The 16,506-nt window shown below is 51.5% G+C and overlaps 1 protein-coding gene across 1 annotated transcript; it reads left to right on the top strand.

Annotated features, from left to right (window-relative positions):
* The first annotated feature begins 4 nt into the window (after window positions 1–4).
* IVD (isovaleryl-CoA dehydrogenase) lies at window positions 5–14,112 on the top strand. Its single transcript, XM_017837974.1, has 12 exons — window positions 5–142; window positions 1,921–2,010; window positions 3,265–3,316; window positions 5,941–6,110; window positions 7,512–7,605; window positions 7,867–8,003; window positions 8,504–8,600; window positions 9,696–9,789; window positions 10,732–10,813; window positions 11,245–11,349; window positions 11,936–12,008; window positions 12,094–14,112. The coding sequence occupies exons 1-12, from the start codon at window positions 5–7 to the stop codon at window positions 12,225–12,227; spliced, it is 1,266 nt and encodes a 421-aa protein (XP_017693463.1). The 3' UTR covers window positions 12,228–14,112.
* Window positions 14,113–16,506: the final 2,394 nt, after the last annotated feature.

Below are 16,506 nucleotides of genomic sequence, written 5' to 3'. Positions count from 1 at the left end.
GGCCATGGCGGCGGCGGTGCTGGGGCGGGCGGCGGGCCGTGCGAGGCGGCCGCGGGCGGCGCTGGCGGCGGTGCTGCGGCGGGGCGGCGCGGGGCTGGCGGTGGACGACACGGTGAACGGGCTGAGCGCCGAGCAGTGCCAGGTACGGGCTGAACGCGGAGCAGCGCCGGGTACCGGCCGGGCCGGGCCGGAGATCCGCGCCCAGGGGGTGTGGCGGGCCCGGCGCGCGCCCATTGGCCGCAAGCGGCGGGCACCGGCCAATCGCCGTGCGCGCAGGGGGGGGCGCGGCGCTCGGCACTGGCGCGCCCCGGACACGTGGCCCGCGCGGGCTTTCCCGTCCGGGACACCTTTCCCGCCCGGAGCACCTGCTCTCCTCGCCTTGGAACACCGCCCCGACCAGGCAAACGGCCGCTGCGCCCACGCTGGGCCTCTTGCATCGGGAGTCGTCTCCAGAAACGTGATCACCGAAGGAACAAATTGCTTGGGTCTCATCAGATCCTCTCAGAAGAAGAGTTGCAGCTCTCCCAGCATGTTCTGCCCAACGGAGCACCTAAAGATTTAGGGCAATAGTTCTTAGACCTCATCACAGTCTACAGCTCCCTCCCAATGGGCAGCACCAAACTCTGCCCTGGTGACCAGTGACAGAACCCAGGGAACAGCTGGAGCTGTGCCAAGGGAGGTTTAGGCTGGGTATTGGGAAAAGGTTCTTCCCCCAGAGGGTCGTTGGGCACTGAACAGGCTCCCCAGGGCAGTGGTTGTGGCGCCAAGGCTGCCAGAGCTCAAGGAGCATTTGGATAACACCTTCAGGGACAGGGTGGGATTATTGGGGTGTCCTGTGCAGGGCCAGGAGTTGGACTTTAATGCTTGGGGGTCCCTGCCAACTCAGCATATTCTTTGTTCTGTGTCTAATGTGGGTTTTGGGGTTCTTTTAAGTTTTTAAATCCATCAATGGGGAGAAAGCTTGTTTGGTGGTACTGGAATCCATGTGGCCATGGAAATTTAGCGTATCTCTTTCTTGTAAGAAAGAGAATGCTTCGGTTGCAGGGCTCAGAGAAAGGCAGGGAAGTGTGGGCATATTTTGGTTTGTTGCTCCTGCTTCTTGTACATGTTCTGGTTAAACAGCACAGGGTTTCAGTCTCTAAAACCATTCCTTCACCAGCGTTAATTTGTGAGAATAAAGAACCAAAAAAAGATAAAAAAGGGATCATTAAACTCTGCCATAATATACAGGCAAAAGTTTTAAATCTTTGTATTAAAGACACTTCATTATTGAAGTGTGTGTAATTTCTTAGTATGTGTATAGACTTCTGCAGAATACATGTATATATTCAAGTGTATTTATGTGTATAATTCAAGTATGTATTTAAGGTTTAGAAAAAGATTCTGAGTTTTTTAACACTTGGATCAATGAACATACCTGGCTCTATCAATTATGCCCTCTGTAGAAAATAGTAGGATAGATAATGGAATTCCAGTTTCATACATGGACACATTTTAATGAGCATCTCTAATTACTATAGGCATCTGCAGGTAATTAAATGGCACTATAATCAGCCACTGTTTGGGGTTAGCACCTTATAAGTGCAGTTCATCTGCTTTCAAAGTTCCCTGCCCAAAAACATGCCCCAAAACCCCAGTGCAGGCAGGAGTTCAGGAACATTCTCTCCTGTTGGGGTGAGGTTAAGGTAAATGCTGAGATGAACTTAAGTATTTCAGCTCCTTTTTAAAAGACTAAAACCAATGACCCTTTTATGGGGTATTCCAGCCAGTAAACTGAACAGTGGATTTCCTTATGGTCCTGTGCTTCTGGGTTTGGGATGCTGGAGTTGCCTGGCAGGGGAATGTTGGCAGGACCTGTGGGAAGATGAGGATGTATTGATGAGATGCAATATGTGTGTTTTTCCTCCCTTCTTCTCCCAGCTTAGACAGACCATGACAAAGTTCTGCCAAGAGCATTTGGCTCCAAAGGCTCAACAGATTGACCAGGAGAATGAATTCAAAGGCATGCGGGCAAGTATTCCATGTGTATGTGTGGAAAAGGGGGGTTCTTGGATCTGCACCTTAGTCCAGACAATCCCAGTGCACACCACAGCAACATGGCATTAGCTTTTCAAACTTAAAAACCACAGAGAACCTTTTTATGATTTCCTCTTTTATCGTTTTTTTTACCAATTTTCACCACCCTGGGGCAGAACCCAGAGATAATAATAAAAAATATGGATAATGGTCTTGTTCAGGTTCTTACCATGGGGTTTCTGCTTGGCTCTGTTCAGGCTCCTTCCCCAACACGTGCTTTGTGTTTTCCTGGCTCAGTCCCTCTCTTGGACACGAGTTTCCTCTCAGACTTGTTGTGAAAATATTTGTGTGCAAATGCCGAGGCGTGGGGTTTGAGTGTCCAGCTGAAACTTGCCTTCCTCATAAACCCGACGAGTTCTGTGCCACGGGGTGCTTTGACTGATGGAAACAAGAGATCTGACTGTTGGTTTTCATAAGCTCCACAAGACTCAAAAAGCTCTAAACATGTGCCAGGATTTCCCAGAGTTCTCATATTGACATTTCCAGGGATATACGTGTGGCTTTGAAGTGAAGTGTGTAAATTTACCCTGGCACTCCAGGTGTCATCCAGAGCTGTTGAATTATACTTTTTGGATTCTCTGGAGATTACTCCTGATAATTATCTTAATTGCTGGACACAGAGGCCATGTGGGAAGAGTTCCCCTGGGTGTCCATCGTGTAGCAGAGGAAAGGAGCAGCAGGGAGATGTTACATCATGGCTGTAACATTTTTTAATCTCTCCCGAGGAATATTCCTTGCCTTTAGTTGCCAGTTTCTGTTTTACTGGAAGAAGAATAGAGAAAAAAAACTGGAAGAAGTGATTTTAAAGTGCCAGCTCACAGCAGCTCTTCCTATTTCCAGGGTTTTAGTCATGGAGAACTTATGCTGTTTCACTGAAATTTTTACTTAAAGTGAGCAAAGATTTGCATCTTAGGAGTTGTCCTTCCAGAAGTAATTTTAGCCCTGTGAATATTCACTGAATTCCACCAGCTCCTCCCATGTGTAGCACAACCTGTGTCCTCAGGCCTGCCCGAGTTCTCAGCCCCAGGGCTGGAGCTGCACTGCGGGAGCAACAGGTATCGATGGATTTACCGCATTCCTGTGATGTCCTGGGGACAAACTGATGTTTCCAGTGAGCTCCCTGGGGAAACTTTTTATGCTGATGCCCTGACTGCGAGTGTGGCCTCATTCCTTGTTCTGTGTTTGTAGGACTTTTGGAAGAAACTTGGAGAACTGGGAGTTCTGGGGATCACAGCTCCTGGTAAGTCTGTTCCTACCTTTTACCTTCTGCTGGGAGAGACCACTTAAACTCTTGCTTTCCAGTCCATAACAGCCTTGTCTCTGATGTGACATCTGTTCTATCCCATCATTGTGTCTTTAAAAAAAATTTCCAAACTGTTGTTATCCTTCTCTGGATCCAAATCCTTTTTCCTTGTCAGACTTCTGGATGGTTACAGAATGGCCTGTCACCATTTAAAAGCACTGCTCAGAAATGGTTTCTCCAGGTGTAACGTGTGCACCTCAAACACGTTTGTGCATTTCTGATACGAAGCAAGGTTGGAAGAAGGAGAGCTAGAGGTAAAAGGATCCGTGAACAAGCATTCATTTGTAATGGGAGAAGTTAAAGGGTCTAAACTAATGCTCTGAAAAGGTGAGATAACTAATGGAGAGCTGACCACAGCCAGAAGAAAATGAGGGTAAATCTTACTGAGCCCTGTCCAGGTCAGTGCAAGTGTTCTAATGAGTGTTACAGATGAGTGTGGTCATGCTGAAAGCAGGGCAGGGGAATGAGAAGCCCCGAGTGGAGAAAAGGGGCTGATGAGGCCCTTCTTTCCCAGTGGACAAGTCTGTTTTCTAGATGTGGCTGTGCAAAGGCCTCTGCAGGATCCAGCTGAATAGCAATGTCAAAATAATGCCTCTGCCCCTCTCAGTGCTAGAAGACTCTGCATTTCTGCTTTCTCTCCCTTTCCTCTTCCCCATTTACTGCTGCTCCTGGTTTGTCTCCCTCTTCCCTCTTTCTCCTCTGATGTTGTGCCCGAGGCTTACAGCAGTTTCCCACATTATCAGTGAGCCATCCCCTCATGAGTCCTGTCCTTTATCTCAAAGGTTTACCTCTCAAACCCTCCTACACCCAGGATTTTCCACCTTGTTTTGGATTGTGGACTTGTGTGATTCTTTATTGACGTCAGGTATGTTGGAGGAGGTGGAGCCTGGGATTTAGGATGTGGAGATGGTGTGGAGTCTTACATGGGCATACACAAATATTTGGGCACTGGTGGATCAAGCCTATTAAAGGAGCATTTTGAATAAGTGCTGTTTGTTTTCTTCTGAAAACTGAGAAGGCTGTGTTGTTTGTGATTTCCCATTTATTTTGTGAAGTGCTAAGAAATGTAAATATGTACTCACCACAGAACACTAATACAGGTATGTCATGTATACAGAGTAACTCTGAAAGGGCAGCATCATTCTAAATCACACCATGGCTTCTGCTACATGAAGAGGAGTCTGGCAGGATCATTTTCCTGTTCCTCTTGCAGGGCAAAGCAATCCTGGATCAGGACTGCTCACAGTTGAGCAGTTTGCCTCTCATGAGGCAAAAGCACCAAATGCAGCCATTTCATAGGAATTAATAGAAAACTCCCCTGTTTTGGCATATATGACAAACTGTTAGCCCCATCTTTTAGGATATGGAGAGCAAACCCCTGCACTCTGGTTTGTGGTAGAGAGAGGAGGTTCCAGAGGATGAAGAGCCCAGCAGATAAAGGCAGGAGTCAAAACGAGTCGAGTGGGAGGAAAGGCTGCACGTGTTGCCAGTGGCTGTGGGGTTCATTTGAGGGATTTGGGACCTCTCCGAGCTCAGCCCTTTGGTCACCCTGAGCACACAGACAGATTTGCTCTTATCCCTGTTGCTCTTGTTTGCAGCCCTCACGTTGGTGATGAGTAAGTGTTCCTGGGTTTCCTCCCCCACTGCTGCTCAGTGTTTGTGTCCTGATGTAGCTCTTCCCTTAGCAGTACAACCACTTGCTTCCTACTGTAGAACAAAGCATTTAGGCTGGGAAGGGACTGTATTTGTGTGTAGATAAAGTGTGGTAGGTATATATCTAAATATTTGTGTAGGCTGTTAGCTGCTCAAGGCCATTATGCATTTCTCAGCCTTCTCTTTTTACTGCCTTCCCTCTCCTTGTTCTACTGTGTGACCTTAACCCTTACCACTAGTTTTAGGCTCAGCTCAGTGTGCCCAGCCGGGCTCTCAGTGCTGCTCTGTCTCACTTCATCCTCTCTTGAAATCCACATTTTTGTCACTGGTGAATTACATATTCTTTGTATAATTCACAGCAGTCACACTTATGCATCATTCTCTTTCTGAATCGGCCACTCATCAAAATTCTGGTGTCCTCCACACTTGTGGACTCAGAAAAGTCCTTAGTGCCCCATTTTTTTAACAGTTTGAGGATTCCTCTCTTGTTTGGGGGCAAGCACATGTGGACTTCACAAACCTTGCCTGTGTTCCTTTGTCTGCTCACCTAACAGAGGTTGCTCTTGGTGATTTAACCTTTATGGTCACATGAAGGTTGCACCTGATGATGGCTGACAAAAAGGACTCGTTGTGCAGTGTCAGTATATTTGGGATGTGTCCTTGTGCGTGTTCTGCATATCAACTGTGCTGTACAACTAAATGGTTGATTATGCTGAAGAAATAGTGTCCCTGTGCCTTGAGGATGAGAACTGAGATCCAGAGGGGATGGGGAGAGCCAGCAGCACCCGGCTCAGGGACAGTGACAGTCCCAGAACCGTTCCAAGTGTCCCGGATCTCAGCCGAGGCCGAGCCCAGCCCTGGGCTCTCGTGCACGTGGTGGGTAACGGGAGGTCTTTCCTCTTTCCCAGCGGAATACGGGGGCTCTGCCCTGGGCTACCTGGAGCACGTGCTGGTGATGGAGGAGATCTCGCGCGCGTCGGCGGCCGTGGGGCTCAGCTACGGCGCCCACTCCAACCTGTGCATCAACCAGCTCGTGCGCAACGGCAACGACGCCCAGAAACACAAGTACCTGCCCAAGGTCCGTGGCTGGAGCGGGGGGAAAGCTGGGAAGCAGCTGGGTTTGGGCTGCAGGGGTGGGTGTCTTTCACAGTGTGCGATATCTGAAGCACCAGCGGAATTCAGGCACCAAACCTTGGGGAATACCAAACGGCCAAACTTCTGCAGCTGGTCAGTTGTTGTCCTGCTAATCCTCACTGACCTCGTCCCATGCCAAGCTCCATGTCTGCAGGTCTGGAGCTACGTTACTAAAAGAGGCTTTGAGGTGGCACTGGTGATATTCTTCCAAGTTCCCAAATTGTTTTGAGATCTCTGAGGTGAAAGCCACTGCTTTCTTATCTTATGTTCTCCATTTCTCACTGCCCAAACGCTTGGCTTGTCTGCTAATTAACTACATGTGAAACCCCATCGTCATTTGGGGCGCTGATGTTCGTGACTCCAGTGTGTTAAATGAATTTCAGTTTTTAAATGCGTGGAAGAGCAATGAGCACATTGAATGAGCCACTGAAATTATCAGTGAAAGGATCAGCACGAGACACTTGATTTAAGCAAAGTGCAGTGTCGCTTCCTCAGAGCACTGTGCACCCTGCAGATGTGTGACCCCGAGCTGCCCTTGTTGCTCAGGTGTATTTTCATGCCTCACTCTCAGCCCCTCCACGAGATGTGCAGCCACTTCAGCTCTGACTTGTCTTGGTTCCTGACAGAGCACTTAGAGGTGCTCCACTAGATTTGAGCAGATCATGAAAACTTCTGTAGTGGTGCGCTGATGGGTTGAATTGGTTGAACATACCTTAGGCATTGAGTCTGCTTTTTAAGGAAAAAATAGAGATCAAAACGGGGAGAGGATGGATAAAAGTACACAGGGAGGGCAAAAAGGCAAGGAGAAAAGGGCAGAATGAAATAAGAGTGAAGAGGAAGCAACAGCTCTGCCAGAGCCTGGTGTGAGCAGGCACAGGAGGAGGGTGTCCATCTGCCATTGTGGGGTGAGTGTGGGGGGACTGGGCTGTGAAAACATTGTGGACAACTTTTCCAGTCCTTTTCACCCCCTCGTTGGCCTCTTGTGTTCCCCAACTGCTGTTTGTGTAAAAGGGCAGCACAAAGCACAGGCAGGAGCTGGGCAGAGGCATATGGTGCCTGCGTGGTTCTTTGGCACCTTCCTCGTGTGTTGTGCAAGCAGGGCTGTGCTTGTCTAGCTCAGGCAGAGCTGAGTCATCTCATCCCACTGGGATGTGGTTCTGTTCCCTGAGCACAGCACGAGGGAGCTCCTGCTCAGGCTGTGCCGGGAACGGCGGCTCTCGGTTCTGTTCCTGCAGAGAACAGTGGCTGTGGGGGTCCAGTGCAGGAAAACAGCCAGGGAGGGTAAAGAGGGAACAAACAACACTGCTGCTCTCCCCCTTTAGCTCATGGTGGTGTTTTCTTCCAGCTGATCAGCGGGGAGCACATCGGGGCCTTGGCCATGAGCGAGCCCAACTCTGGCTCTGATGTCGTGTCCATGAAGCTGAAAGCAGATAAGAAAGGTGAGGCCTGCCCTGTGCTGCCCAGGGAGGTGGTGCAGTCCCCATCCCTGGAGGTGTCCAAGGAACGACTGGATGTGGCACTCAGTGCTCTGGGCTGGGGGACAAGGTGGGGATGGGGCACAGGTTGGACTTGATGAACTTGGAGGGTTTTTCTGACCTAAATGATTCTGGGATTCTGTGAATCCTGTTTGGGAATACACAGAGCGGGGATATTGGTGTTGCTCCGTCGTGAGCTAACAGATCTCATCTCTTGGCTTGCAGGAGACTACTTTGTTCTGAATGGGAACAAATTCTGGATCACCAACGGGCCGGATGCAGATGTGCTCATTGTTTATGCTAAAACTGACATTACCGCAGTCCCGGCCTCCCGCGGGATCACCGCCTTCATCGTGGAGAGGGTGGGTTCAGCCATTCCCTCAGGTTGTTAAAGCTCAATCCCTCACTGCCTCATTTAAAGCCAGCTGGTTTTCCTTCTAGAACTGTCAGCCCCGTGCTCGAAGACAAACTACTTTCTGCCTGAGAAATAGAAAAGGAACCTTTAATAAAAGAATATAAAATCTCAGGGATCAGTAAACCTTCTGGTGGACTTAACCTGGTGATTAGAATAGTTCAGTTACTGGCAGAGCTTCATCCCTTGCTGTAGGAGGGGCTGTGTTGGCAGCTGTCCAATTCATTTATATAGTATTAATGTGTGTTAGGAAATGGGTGCACGGGGTTCATGTAGGGGTGTTTCTCTGCGCTTGCACTTAGACCTGTCTTAGGTCCCAGTTCCCTTTGACTCCCTCCTGGCACTCTGCACATATTCCTGTGGTCAGGGGAATTTCACAGACCTCTCGTGACTTTCCTTAGTCTGTCAGAATTGAGATTCGAACTGTGCTCTTACTGCCTTGACTTTCAGGGAACACCTGGTTTCAGGACAGCCCAGAAGCTGGATAAGCTGGGAATGAGAGGGTCTAATACCTGTGAACTGATCTTTGAAGACTGCAAGATCCCTGGTGAGTCGGGTTCCAGTCAGGGAGGTTTCCTGCCTGATCAGATAAGTTGGATCACTAATTACACCCATGTTCAGCCTGTGACCCAGAGGGCTTTGCAGATCTTATCTGCCTCCAGGGGAGCTGGTGGAACTGGAAGTGCAATCTGCTGGATTGCAGGGAGGGAGCACATCCCTTGTCAGGTCACTGCTGTTTCGGCCTCATGGACCCACCTCTCAACCACTGCTTCTCCAAAGCCTCGCTGAGGCTTCCCAGGAAGCTTGTTCCCATTAGAGCTCCCATCTCATATGTGGGTGAGCTGCTTTCCCTGGAAGGTTTTTGTCACTGGAGACTCTCCAACAGGCTTTTGGGTTGCCTGTAACATGGAGTTCTTTTGGGGTCAGGGCCTGAAAATGGCCATCCTTACCCCACTAGTTAGTACAGCAGAGGCCTCTGTAATAGCAGTATTTGTTATGCCAGTGGCTATTTTTGTTGATAGAAAAATTCTAGCTTCTCTAGAGCAAGCAGAGATGTCCTATCCAGAATCATGAAATTCAGGATTGCACATCTGCAGAGCCAGGAGCTCTCCTGCTCCCCATACACCACCAAAAGCCAAAGTAGAAGAGTTTCAGCTGGAACCTGATGTTTCTAACTATGCTGGATCCCTCCACTCTGAAATGAGAAAGGCCAGTGCCCCAGTCCTCTGATCATCTCCCAGGAATCATCTGCAGGGAGCAGCGTGTTCTCATGGAAACAGTATTTCCATCTTGTGGTAACGTGGGGAGGCTCATCATTGCAGTGTTGGAAGTGAACACACTTGGCACTCTGGCCATTAGTGCTCCTTCTGATCTTTGGCCTTGGAAGCTGAACCAGTTTGAGGCCATTTCACGTGACTGCAGGATATTCAGTCCTTTCTCATAGAATCCCAGACTGGTTTGGGTCGGAAGGGACCTTGAAGGTCATCCCATTCCATCCCCTGCCATGGGCAGGGACACCTCCCACCAGCCCTGGTTGCTCCAAGCCCTGGAGAACACAGGTCCTCAGACAAACACAGGTCCTCAGACAGCAGCTGGGCTGAGTTTTGCACATAAATAATCACTTTTCCTCTGCTCTTTGCAGCTGAAAATGTCTTGGGGGCCCTGAGCAAAGGAGTCTACGTCCTGATGAGTGGATTGGACCTGGAGAGGCTCGTGCTGTCTGGTGGGCCCCTGGGGTAAGGGTCTGTTATCTCTGATGGGTTGTAAGGCCAGAAGGGTCCTTGGGGGCCACCAGGCCCAGTGGGACCCCCTCAGGGGCTGCAGTTCTCAGTAGGATGTGTCCTGGATGGAGAACTGGGATACTGGGGCAGCAGGAGAGAAGAGGCTGGATCAGCCATGGGAATGAAGCAAGGTGCAGAGGAGGCAGGAGCAGGGACATCCTGTGGGGTATCCCAGCCCAAACCAGCACAGGACACCAGCACCGGTGTAGCTGCTCCACTGGACTCTCCTGGAGGGTGCTTTGGAAAAGATTGGTTCCCAGAGGTGGTAAATCTGCCTCAGTCCCCGATTGCTGGCTTGTGTATCCCTCCAGTGTGGATTACTCTGGGAATAACCAGCTCGTTTGCATTACTCATTCCTTAAAATCTGACGCATTATCCAGAGAGTCACACACTGGTTTGTGCTTCATTTATTCAGTTCTTAAACTCCCCAGTAACTATTTGTACCCCACTCATTTTGTCCTCCCAAGTGGTCTCTCTGGACTTATCCTCATGTGGAAAGACCAACTTCCACAAAGCAGGAGGAAGATTTTTTTTCCCCTCCTTGTTCTTGCCTGTGCTTTTTTTATGGCATGGGCTGGTATTTCTTGAGTTGGGAGCTCTGGAGATGTGAGGCAGCACAAACTGTCCTGGCTGTGGTTGTGAGAAAGCTCTCCAAGTCTCAGTCCCTGAATTACAAGGCCAGACCTTATCACAGGATGTCCCAAAGAAGCACCAGGGAGAAATATGGGACCTTTGGATTTTATTCTCAGCCTTGTTTGAGTGGAGCTGTAGGAAGGCAGCAGGGATACCATTTAGCTGTGAGAATCTTTTTGCCTTGGGTTATGCCTCCAAAGCTAACTCATTATTAATGACTAGTTCTGCTGTTTCCCTTGTCCTGCATACCTGTGCTTTTCTTAGGCTCATGCAAGCTGTCCTTGACCACGCAATTCCATACCTGCATGTCAGAGAAGCATTTGGACAGAAAATTGGCCACTTCCAGGTGAGGCAGAGGAGGAGTTAGGAATGTTTGTCCTCTTTTCTCTTTAGAATGGGAAGACCAAGAGCTTTGTTGTGGGGAGGGAGGCTTTGCATGGGGTTTGTGCTCGGGCTGCATGATGTGGTGATGGCCTAGTGGAAGGTTCCCAGCCCATGGCAGGGGGATGGAACTGGGTGAGCTTTAAGGTCCCTCCCAATGCAAACAATTCTGGGATTCTGGGATGTGGTGAGAAGGCAAAAGCATCTCCGAGCCTGCTCCCCTCAGGCTGCTGTGGGGGGTGAGGGGCTGTGGCCGATATCTGGGAGTCTGTCACTTAAGAGAGCCTCCAGCTCCCTCTTGGCTGCTGGATCCATGTCCTTTCCCACGTCTAGCTTGGGGATGGGTGACCCCCTCCCTCTGTTAACTGCTGTGCTGAGTGTGTCCTGTGTGTGCAGCTCATGCAGGGGAAGATGGCAGACATGTACACGCGGCTCATGGCGTGCCGGCAATACGTCTACAACGTGGCCAAGGCCTGTGACCAGGGCCACTTCAACGCCAAGGTGAGCTCAGCTCCCGCCCGGCCCGGCTGTCCTGGGGCAATTCCTCTGGTCCCAGAGCCCGGCCCACGGGGAGGCTCTCTGCAATGAGCCCTCACAGCCCAAAGGGCCAGTTTCCACTCCCAAATGAAAAGCAAACCTCCTTCTACAAGGCAACAGCTTTAGCAGCGTCAGTAGGTGTTTATTGGAAGCCCAAACACCTCTCCTGGCTTTTGTAAGGGCTGGAGCAGTCGTTGGAGGTGTTGTCACCTCCACAATGCCACCACACCTCTGTCAGAGGAGGAGACAGTGTTTAACAGCGGGAGCACAGAGCTCTGCATCCCACATCAACTCACGTCGGTCTCCTGTGGGTTTGATGGGCGTCTGTGAGAGGCCAGCTCCCCTGCTGCTCTCTTGGTCTCTTTTTTCTCCTCTTTCTGTCTTTATGTGGCATTTACAGACCTGCCACAAGCATTGTGCAGTGACAGGGACACTGCTACGGCCCCCTGTGCCCTGGGATCGGGTGTTCAGGGTTCTTAGCAGGTGTAGAGTCATGGCAGGGTCAGGGGAGCAGGGGACCCCTCTGCTGACTGTCCCCCGTGCCCCCCAGGACTGCGCCGGGGTGATCCTGTACTCGGCAGAGTGCGCGACGCAGGTGGCTCTGGACGGGATCCAGTGCCTGGGTGAGTCCCTGACCTTGTCTCTCCCGCCCCACCCTCCGCCCCTGGAATGGGGGCCGGGGCTGACGTTGGCTTGTTGTGGGTGCAGGTGGGAACGGCTACATCAACGACTACCCCATGGGGCGGTTCCTGCGCGACGCCAAGCTCTACGAGATCGGGGCGGGCACCAGCGAGGTGCGCAGGCTCATCATCGGCAGGGCCTTCAACGCCACCTTCCAGTAACGGCCCCGGGGCGGGGGCAGCGCCGGCACCACGAGGCCTTGAGCACAAGGCTGGAGCGCACAACTGCTTCCCGCTTGCCGTCCTGGCACTGCCACCCACGGACTCCCCTCCGCCCGCTCTGGCAACAAAAGCTGCTGGACTGGGCTGGGACAAAGGAATCAGAGGGTGGCATGGAAGGAGAAGGGTTTTGTCTTGTTGAGATCATCCTGATTCACATTGTTCCTGAGCTGTTGATCCTCAGCATTGCAGGGCCAAGGGTTGTCCCCCCACCAGGACAGGCTGGCGAGGGCTGTGCAGCCATTGCTGAGCACAGAAAGTCAACCCAAAAAAGCCAAAATGGACAAGGAGGGAGCAATTTTATTCTTTTCCAAAAGTGCCATTAAACAGTTAGCATTTAGCATATTGCCACTGGAAGGTGGAACTTCCCACTGTGCCCTTCCAGAGGGATTAATGCCTTCCATTTTGGGAACTCGACGCCAACATTGTGGGGTGGCTGCTCATCAATGCTCAGCATCATCCGTGCACAGGCAGTGTTTTAGGTGCTGGTTCCTAAAGCCTCCTTAAATCCCACATCTGTTTGTTTGCAGAATTCCATTCTATTTGCCGGCTGCTTCTGGAGGTATTTTGGTGCAGCCCTGAGTCCTTGCTGTGCTGACCAACTGCTCCCACCAAGTCATTCCCTCAGAGGTGCCACCATCCATCGCTCTGGGGACAGTCAGACCTGTATTGTGACATCTGTGGATGAAGCAGGCAGGAGGAGTTGACTTTCTGGGGTTTTGTTCTCTGAAGGTTGTTGTTTTGGCAAAGCCTGTCCTCACACTCCACCTCCAGCTGGAGCGAGCGCAGGGTGTTTGGGGGTGATCCCAGTGTATATTTTGTACAGCAGATTGAGGTTGATTTGGCTTTGTTAAAGGAAATTGCACAGTGTCCTGCCAGCCTTAAAGAGTGAATCACAGATCAAAATGGGATGCTGGAAATATGATTGAACAGTTAATGAATTAAACAGTTGCCATGTAGGCAAATCCCAGCAGTTTTAACAGAAATCACCTTGAAGTGTGTGTATTTTGTGGTTGTAGTTCACACCCGTCCATACCAGGGGACAGACTGACAAGCAATTTTAAAATGCCGCAGACTGAAGAAAATTCACTTCCCTCAGTCACCAGGTAAGTCACCAGGAGTTTATGAAAGTCCCAAAGAGCCAGAAAGAGCATCTCAAGTCCTGGTGGCAGCACCTTCTTCCTAAACTTGGTACTTACTCAGCCTCGGTGGGCCTCCACCTGGGAAGCATCCCAGGGTTTAATTTTCAGCCTAAATCTCTGGACAGGGGGTGGACAGAGGTGGCCTGTCAGGAATATCATCCTGAGCTGCACCAAATGCTGTGGAAGTGGACCTTGAGTTGCACATGGGAAACACTCAGTGCACTGTTGTACAGGGCTGTAAGAATTTACTCCCATGACCAGACATTTATGTTTTATCACAGCACAATTCCTGGATCACTGTTAAGATCCATCCTTGCCAGAGGAGCTTCTCCAAGGAGTGTCAGAGCCACGACAGGGTGGTGTGAGATTCAGATTGTTAAAAATAGCTTTTCTAGGTGGAAGGGACCTGGAGATTTTTAAACCTGTCCTCTACCACTGGAGAGGCCTGATTTTAATACACATACTTAATAATGCCTTCACTTTCCAGGCTGATCAGCACCTTGGAGTTGAAGGTAAAATGAATCAATGTCTAAAGGATCGCAGGACAGGGGAAGGAGAGATTCATAAATCCTCAGCAGGGTTGTGTTATTCAAATCTCACTCCCTTCCACAGCTGCCTTGGAAAGGGGCTGGAAAGAAGGGCTTGGGAGGGCTTCTTGGGGGAAAAGGGGGTTAATATTTATGCTATACTAATAAAATCAGCTTTTGCTGCGGCCTGTGCTCCTGGAGGGGGTCCCAGCAGAGGGAAGTGCAGGATCTGGTTGTGGTTCCTGAGCTGGCAGCAACGGGTACAGTGTTGCTTTCCCTGCTTATCCCTCCCTCTGTCTTCCCAACCACAGCTTTCCCCCCTAATTCTCATTTAAAATAAATACATTTACAGTGATCCATGTGGGCTGTGCCTCGGGCCTCCTCTGGAGAGCAGCAGAGCTAACAGGGAACACACAGAGTGCTGTGCCTCTGGACATGATCCAACTGTGTCTGCCATGGATTTGTGATGGAAATTGGCCTGGCCTGACAGCCCTTGGCTGGTGGCAGGGCTGGATGTGCTGCATCTTCCCAGCTTTTCGAGATCCTTGCCCTGTGTGCAGCTGGCTGGCCACTGAGCAGAGGAGGCACGGAGAGCAGAGGGAATTATTCATGAAGGTAACACAATTTATTTCAGCAGTGTGGGATTTGGAAGGAGGGTCAGCAAGTGACAGGAAGAGAGGATGTAACCTCAAGCTGTGCCAGGAGAGGTTCAGGCTCGACATGAGGAAGAATTTCTTCACAGAAAGAGTGGTCAGGTATTGGAAGGGGCTGCCCAGGGAGGTGGGGGAGTCCCCATCCCCGGAGGTGTCCAAGGAATGACTGGATGTGGCACTCAGTGCTCCAGGCTGGGTGACAAGGTGGGCATCGGGCACAGGGTGGACTCCATGGGCTGGGAGGGCCTTTCCAACCTCAGTGATTCTGGGATCCATAAGGAAGTGGCTCATAGCTTGTTGGGAATGCAGAAATGCTGCCTGTGCTGGGGAAGGCAGGAGGGAGAACCTGTGCCCAGCAGAACCTTTCACTGAAGGAGTTCTGAGGTGTTCCCAGGTTCTTTGGCTGTGTGAAGCCCCTGTCCTGCAGCAGCCAGCTCAGTGTCACAGGTTAGCAGTTGATTTATGTGCTTTGGGCACAGGAAGGGCTGGACTGTGTCCTTCTGCCACGGGTGCTGCAGCTCTGCTCTCTTCAGCTCCGCCTGTCCAAGGAGCTGTGGTTAATTCCTCACGCCAGTGCTGTCAGGAACTCGTTTGTAACTTGTTCCTTAATTGATCCCTTTTGCCCCATGAGTCCTCTCTGAACTGTTTGCAGGGAAAGCCAACCTGAGGTAGAAAAACTGGATTTATGCCGAGCTAGGGCACTGCCCGTGTTTGATGCAGAAACCTGAGGCAAGTAAAAGATGTAGTGGAGAAGATGGGCTGTGACATCTCTGGGGTCCTGCCTCGTGCTGCCTGGGGCAGAAGGGAGCACAGCTCCTCCAAGGTGTGTCCAAAACTGGAGTTTAGCAGGGGCTGGTGGTGTTGGGGATGCCCACAGTGTGAGGGAGCTGTTTGCTGTATAAACACACCAGGGACTTCTGTGTTAAAATGTGTCTGTGAGGGAAAAGCTGCTGTGGAGGGTCTGGGCCGCAGTGGGGCCACCTGGGCTTCCAGCCCCTGGGCCTGGGGAGCCACAGCTGGGCTGTGATTACAGCAAACCTTGCTGGGAAAGGTCAAACCACACCGAGAGGTGCAGGATGTGGGAGAGGGCCCCGCGTTTGCACAGTACCCTGGGCAGGGCAGTGGCTGTCCCTGCTCCTCCACACAGACCTGGGTGCTGTGCTTTCCCACCCAAAAACCCCTCCTGAGTCCTGCTGGGGCTGCCAGATGGGATTCCCGGCTGATCTGTGTCACTGCCTGTTCCAGGGGCGGGCAGGAACCCTCAGCCCGTGCTGGGAGCAGCGTGTGCGTGCTCGTGGCTGTGAGTTTGTGGGGCAGAGGATGCGGTTTCTTGCCTGGGGAGCTGCTCCGTGAGGGGAAGTGAGGCTTTGACAACCTGTGGGGAGATGGTGTTTCCCTCCCGTGCTGGGCTCTGAGTGATTTCATACAGGGTGACACATAACGAAAGTGTCAGCGAGTCCTGATTTCACTGTGCAGGGCAGTGCTGGGGCCGAGCCCTGTGGTGGTGCCTGAGCGGAGTGTGGCTCATTGCTCCATCCCTGTGGAGGCTCCCGCCTCCCTCCTGCAGCCCAGCACACTGTGTTATTCCCAAACCTCTGCCCGTTTAGATCCCCACTCACCTCTCAGCCCCCCCCAGGGCTCCGGGCAGCGTTAAACACGGGGGACAGAAAGGGACCTGCTGCTGTGCCACCTCTGTGTCCCCACATGCGGGTGATGAGCCGGTTTCTCTGCCAGGGTGGGAGCGAGAGCCCACAAAGCCACGTGTACCCGCAGCCACGGGTGCAGGCAGAGAGGACACGGTCCCGGTGTCCCGGCGGCCGCTCCATGCCCGTGTCCCGGCGGCAGCTGCCCGCTCCTCCCGCACAGCCGTGCCGGCCACGCCGCCCTCGCAGCGAGGCAC

The sequence above is a fragment of the Lepidothrix coronata genome, unplaced genomic scaffold, assembly GCF_001604755.1.
Source record: "Lepidothrix coronata isolate B3197 unplaced genomic scaffold, Lepidothrix_coronata-1.0 Scaffold319, whole genome shotgun sequence".
NCBI classification, from domain to species: Eukaryota; Metazoa; Chordata; class Aves; order Passeriformes; family Pipridae; genus Lepidothrix; species Lepidothrix coronata.
The sequence above is the reverse complement of the archived record's forward strand: the minus strand, read 5'-3'. Positions and strand labels throughout refer to the sequence as shown.